Source organism: Gossypium arboreum, chromosome 6, assembly GCF_025698485.1.
Source record: "Gossypium arboreum isolate Shixiya-1 chromosome 6, ASM2569848v2, whole genome shotgun sequence".
Lineage (NCBI taxonomy): Eukaryota > Viridiplantae > Streptophyta > Magnoliopsida > Malvales > Malvaceae > Gossypium > Gossypium arboreum.
This window is the reverse complement of record NC_069075.1, coordinates 132,096,405-132,102,500: the sequence shown is the minus strand read 5'-3', so window position 1 is coordinate 132,102,500 and position 6,096 is coordinate 132,096,405. Positions and strand designations below refer to the sequence as shown.

Genomic DNA, 6,096 nt, shown 5'->3' with positions numbered 1-6,096 from the left:
ACTAGCTATAAAAGTCATTACATTATGATTGGTACCACGGAATGATTAATTTTTTATTAAATTTTTTTTTAGAAAACAACCATGATATAAAACTGTTATCACCTTGGTGGCAACGTCTATGGAAGTCTTTCAATAAGAGAGCATTTGCATTGCTTTACGTCAAGTCAAGGGGAAGAAGCTCTTTTCTTTTGGTAAAGTAAGGGCCAAAATAGTGTCGTGTTGCGTGGCGGAAGCTTCTAAATGGCAGGAAGCACACGCGAAAGAGAAACCAGACACCTCCCCTTTTTTAAAAAAAAAATTAAAAATAATAAACACAAACAAACAAAATGTACAACGAAATTAATTAATATTTACCAATGAAAAGAATCTCATAACATCAATCATCAATATGTTTTTGCCGTGTAAAAACTCCGTCCAGGTACAATATTATTGAATTTCCAGATTTATATGTTGCTTGCTTCCTTGCCATTGCCTTGAACTCAGTATCCATTTATGAGAGACTTGCAAACACCATACAAAACTAAACTCTGCAAGAAGCGATAAAAAAGGAAGTTATGAAGTTTCAATATCTGAAATGAAAGAGTAATTAATTTATAAAGGAAGAAGATTTTTTTTTTTTTGGGAGTACTGACTGTTGGAATTCAATGTTGATGGAGTCCAGGGGTACATTGGTAATTCCGCCAAAAGCAGTTTCGGAAAGGACAATGGTGGTGGATTGAGCGGAAGGTGGGGAGAGAGCGGTAGGAGCATAATCAACGATCTTGACCTGGATTGTTTGGTCGGGGACACAAGTCCCTGGCTGGGAAGCACTTATGCATCTCACCAGGTATTGCCTTCCGCATGATGCTCCATTGTCCCATATCCCATCTCCTGCTGCTGCGAACAGATTGCTTGATGGGAACTGGGTTTGATCGTCCCCAAAGCACGCCGTAGCTGCATCCCCATCATCATTTAATTAAAATTACAAACAGAAACTAGCACACACTGTGATTTGTGTAGATTTTATTTTTCATGCTTGGGTTGGGTTGGTACTCACGTAAATATGGAGGGCTGTACTGGGCAGCAGTCCCAACATCACCATGGCAGACGTGGAAAAACTGGGAAACTGAAAGAAAATAGCATACAAATGGAAGGAGTAATTGTTTCTTAAAATGCATCATCGAAACGGAAAGAAAGCAAGTAAAAAAGGATTATGTTTCAATAAAAATTTGGTAGCTCATGTCATGGCTTGACTCATATATATGAAATGTCAATCAATGCCAACTAATGACGCGGAATTCTACTGTTTATTTATTTATTTTCTTGCACTCATCTTCTTAGTGAATTTAATATAGACGTGGATGGTGGGCTTTGACCATTGACCCATTCATAATTAAATTACCTTCTTATTTATTGTGACTTTGTGAGTGAGATCGTACGCTAGAAGCTCAGTTCACCACTTGCAATTTTCATGCTTCAAAATATAATGAACTGAACCTGTGATATTCCAGGGGTTAGCAACTTTTGACCACATTGTTGAATGTCACAGGCGGTTCAACTACCCCCAGTATAAGTTTCACATGTCACAATTTGATGATTTTACTGCTCTCCTCAATACTTAAAATAAGATTCTATTTTAGGACACAACTATAGAATCTTATGTTACTACTTTAACGGAGTCAGCTGCCTGCCTCCATTGTAAACCAAGCGCTGTATGTATTATCCACAACTCTGCAAGTCAAACCAAGTTGTTCATTTAAAAATAATAATAATAATCCTCTCCTAGCAACTCTGAAAGACAGCCTTGTCAAGAAAGCAGATGCATGGTACCAAGCAGAACGACAAATTGTGTACTAAATAGTCGATACATTGTTTTTTGAGTATTGGGATGAGGTTTACACATGTTCCATCTTTCCCCAAAACAAAAAAATGTAATCACTTCCAAAGCTTCCGTAAGGACATGTTTTTCTCGGTCTCCTTTTTCATCACCTTCGCCACTGCCATCTCAAAATCTTCTTGTGTTACATGGACTCTCCTTTCCCTCAATGCAAACATCCCTGCTTCTGTGCATACCGCCTGCCAAAATAAACAAGACCAATTCATCATAAATACAAAAGTTCCATCAAAGGCTTCTAGCATAACATTGAAACATATGAGATTATATTTCATAATTGCATCGCTTGAAACATAAAAAATCTTCAAACTGAAGATTGAATCATCTCTCTATTTGCTTAAGAGGTTAGAGACCTAGAAGAAAAGATGCTATTCCCAGCTTGCCACAATATTCAAACTCAAAGACTATAGTTTCTGTTTACCCAGTAAAACCGGGCACCCTTAAATTAACCGAGTATCTGTAAACATACCTTAAGCTCTGCACCAGAAGCACCATTCATCTTCTCTGCAATCTTCTTTAGATCAATCCCTCGCATCAAGTTCATTCTTCTAGAATGTATTTTTAAGATGTCCAGTCGAGACTGCATATAATTGGACACAAAACATAAGTACCAATAGCGCTGCAAGCTCTCTAAGAACAGAGAAATTCAGGTACAACTATAGGCAGCAAACCACTGCCATTTTATGATTGCTCTTATTCCCTGCAGATTCTTCAGGACACCCAGAAAAGATTGATCACAATGACAAAAGAACCTTAACAACTACCTCACTGAAACTTTTGCCCGTATAGACAAAGTCTAAAATGTCAAGAATCTTCTATTTCGTCAGTGGCAGAGCATTCCATGAACAACAACACAATAGGAGATTAAAAAAATCATTCATGTAAGGAATCGCCAACTGCCAGAACATGACAGATGAAGTTGCTAGACAGTAACTTTAGTAGAACTAATGCAAAACTTGACACATAACACAAGAATGCAATAATTGAGAAATGAACTCATCAGAGTGCAATATTTTCAGTTCAAATACAACCCATGCATACCTTTTATTCTTTAAAACATATGTAAGAACAAGGTAGCAATGAGGGAGTGAAGTTTCTATGGGCCTAACCTAAAAAAGATTAATGGCACTAAAATGCTCACAGGAACATAACAATGAACGGCAAATGCAATGTTAAGTACCTCCTCATTGGGATTTGGAAATTCAATCTTCCTGTCAATCCGTCCTGGCCTAAGAAGAGCTTGATCCAAGATATCTATCCGGTTTGTGGCCATCAGAACCTGTTCATCAGAGTAAGTTAGGAACTAAAAAAAATGTCAGTATGCAAACTACAAAATGGTCTCCCTAATTCATTACATTAGTACTTCAGTAAAGTAACTAATACACTACCTTGATCTTGTTAGATGCTTCAAATCCATCAAGCTGGTTGAGAAGCTCCAACATGGTACGCTGCACCTCGCTATCACCATTTCCACTTCCAGATTCCATTCGAGCAGATCCAATACTGTCTATCTCATCCATAAATATAATTGATGGAGCATGCTCTCTGCGAGAAAATGAGAAGGAATCACTTAAATAAATACAAAGCAAAAAGACAGTTTGATAGATAATCAGACAGAAGCAACCCTACTTTGTGTTTCATGCTACAAAATATCTGGCTATTTGCTAAAGCATAATTCCAGATAATAAGTTTTGCCTTGCTAGTATCTATAAAATGATCCGCATTTTATTGTTTAAAATTAAGGACACCAAACAAGGAAGAACTTACCTGGCCATAACGAAAAGTTCTCTAACCATTCGAGAACCCTCCCCGATATATTTCTGAACTAATTCAGAACCAGAAACCCTGATAAAGGTACAATCAGTATGATGGGCCACAGCTCTAGCCAATAGTGTTTTTCCTGTACCAGGTGGTCCATAAAGCAGGACACCCTATAATTTATGACAGGGAGCAAGATTTAGTTTTACAGTGAAATCATATGAGAAACAAATCAACATAAAGATATCACTTGGCAGAATAATAGTACCTTTGGCTGGGCTATTCCAAGGCTTTCAAACAATTCGGGATGTTTAATTGGAAGTTCGATAACCTACAAATTATACCAATAGGTGTAAAAAATTAAACCAACCCACATATGCATATGAGATTAATAATGAACCATAACAGTAAAAAGAAAAAAAGAAAAAAAAAAAACAGAAAGTGATAATCCATAAATGAACAAATCAAGCAAGTTAAAAAGCAAACCTCTTTTATCTCTTTAATTTGTTGATCAAGACCACCAATCATATCGTACGTAGAATCTGGAACTTTTTCAACTTTCATAAGGTTAACCAAAGGATCTACTTTGCTAGGTAAGATCAGATGGAGAACATAGCTGTCATTACGCAGAGCAACTCTTGTTGATGGTGTGATTTTTGTGATATCAATATTCTTGTCAATATCGACAACATATTTTCCTTCTGGATGGACCTAGAGAAGAAATTGAATTCACACCATAGATTGCTGAATTAGAAAATAATTAGTTCCAGGATTAAATACTGAAACATCAAGTTTTCTACCTATAACAAGTTCCCATTAATTAAGTCAAAGAGAGCTAAAACTGGAGGGATAAAAGGATAACATACCTTGACTAAAACCTTGTTTTTACCCATAACTTTCACAACCTCACCAACATAGGATCCAGGCTCCTGAAGCAGCTGCAGTTCCTCTCTAAGCATTCTAACTGTCCAATGTGCAAACATTTTAAGTACTTATATAACAAATAGACCATAAGAAGCAAATTTAAGATAAAATTATCTTAAAAGTTCCACCCCTGAATATCAAGGCTCTACAAATGTGTGTTTCCAAGTTTACGCTATAATAAAGAAGAGGCTAAAAAGAAGGCCACATAACCACCAGCACAATAATTTCAGATGTATAAGATGCACCGTCCAATTAAAAATGCAATGATAGTCAAATACGCACACCCTTTCCAATCATAAGTATACTAATCTAGTAAACAACAAAGCATGTGGCAACATATATAGAAGATCATTACACATCAATGACAAATAATGAGCACTGGTATGAGCTTTCTATTTCAAACCCCACATAGTTTCCAACCCTAGAGAAAAAGAAAATTGGATTTATGATGTATATTTTATTGACAAGATAAAATGACGCCTTCTTCTTGCAGTTTTTACTTGCAAAAATCGAGGCCTTCAAATTTCAACAAAAAATTTGCATAATCTACTATCAATTCTAGTTAAGAATTTTAAAGATGTGCTGAATCAGAATACATATTTCATTGAAATAACCAATAATTACTCTTACATCTAGACTAGAACAGAATTAAACAACTCCAAGTCCTATATAATCCTTTGTTCCGCTGCTTTTTAAATTTATCAAATAAGACAACACAACCCCCAAAGTAGCAAGCAGATAGAATCACCGCTTTAATTTCTACAATTTACCAAATCAATAACATTCATCTTCCCTTACTAACCTCAATTCAACCATATATCACCGTTTTCTCACATATTAAATCACCAAGATAACAACTTCCCATAAAAATCAACAAAACCCTAATCACATATCGACAATCTCAAACAAGCCAATTTGTTATTCTTTTAAAAAAAAAAAAGAAACTAAGAAAATAAATGGAGGCAAACCAAGAAATATTAGTATTAAAGTACCTCGAGAATTGAGCTCGTTGCGTTGGGCTTCGAGTCGGTTCAAATTGTGGGTTTTTTGGCGGAGATTGAGCTGGAGCTCGTGGATGTGTTGAAGATAGTAATGTCGGAGGCCCTCCCCTTGCTTGGCACCGCTCTTGGCGGTGCACATCTCTTCCGCAGATGCCTGTTGCTTCCTCTCGATAGCGACCGTCCCCATTTGAGTTTGCTTCTAGGTTCTTGATTTTGGAAACTACAATGGCACTCAGATACTTGGTACAAGGGGATTTTTCTTTGACAACAAGTTTTGATTTGGAATTGGAATTAAAATGATGTTTTTGTTTGGGGTTATATATGCAATTTACGAAGTCTTGCCTCAGTTTTGGGTGAAATATTAATGGGTTTCACGGTAGTTGGGCCTTGTCAATTTTCTATTACTAAGGACTCGGTACCTGATTTTTTTTAAAAAAAAAAATTTACGATCGTTTTCGTAGTTTTATTATTGGTGTTTGAATTGTAAAATAAAAATAAAAATAAAAATCAGGTGCATTCATATTATTATTATTATTATTT

General features: G+C 36.0%; 2 protein-coding genes across 2 annotated transcripts; both read right to left on the bottom strand.

The window, feature by feature from the left end:
• Positions 1-349: 349 nt before the first annotated feature.
• Positions 350-1,283, bottom strand: LOC108486665 (EG45-like domain containing protein). Its single transcript, XM_017790834.2, has 3 exons — positions 1,037-1,283; positions 633-933; positions 350-527 (listed from the first exon to the last, which is right to left on the bottom strand). The coding sequence occupies exons 1-3, from the start codon at positions 1,158-1,160 to the stop codon at positions 521-523; spliced, it is 432 nt and encodes a 143-aa protein (XP_017646323.1). The 5' UTR covers positions 1,161-1,283; the 3' UTR covers positions 350-520.
• A 500-nt stretch (positions 1,284-1,783) lies between these two features.
• LOC108486664 (26S proteasome regulatory subunit 8 homolog A-like) lies at positions 1,784-5,871 on the bottom strand. The gene is made up of 9 exons (XM_017790832.2): positions 5,548-5,871; positions 4,498-4,595; positions 4,118-4,342; positions 3,900-3,962; positions 3,641-3,804; positions 3,262-3,418; positions 3,054-3,152; positions 2,343-2,453; positions 1,784-2,055 (listed from the first exon to the last, which is right to left on the bottom strand). The coding sequence occupies exons 1-9, from the start codon at positions 5,741-5,743 to the stop codon at positions 1,915-1,917; spliced, it is 1,254 nt and encodes a 417-aa protein (XP_017646321.1). The 5' UTR covers positions 5,744-5,871; the 3' UTR covers positions 1,784-1,914.
• Between the last annotated feature and the right edge of the window lie 225 nt (positions 5,872-6,096).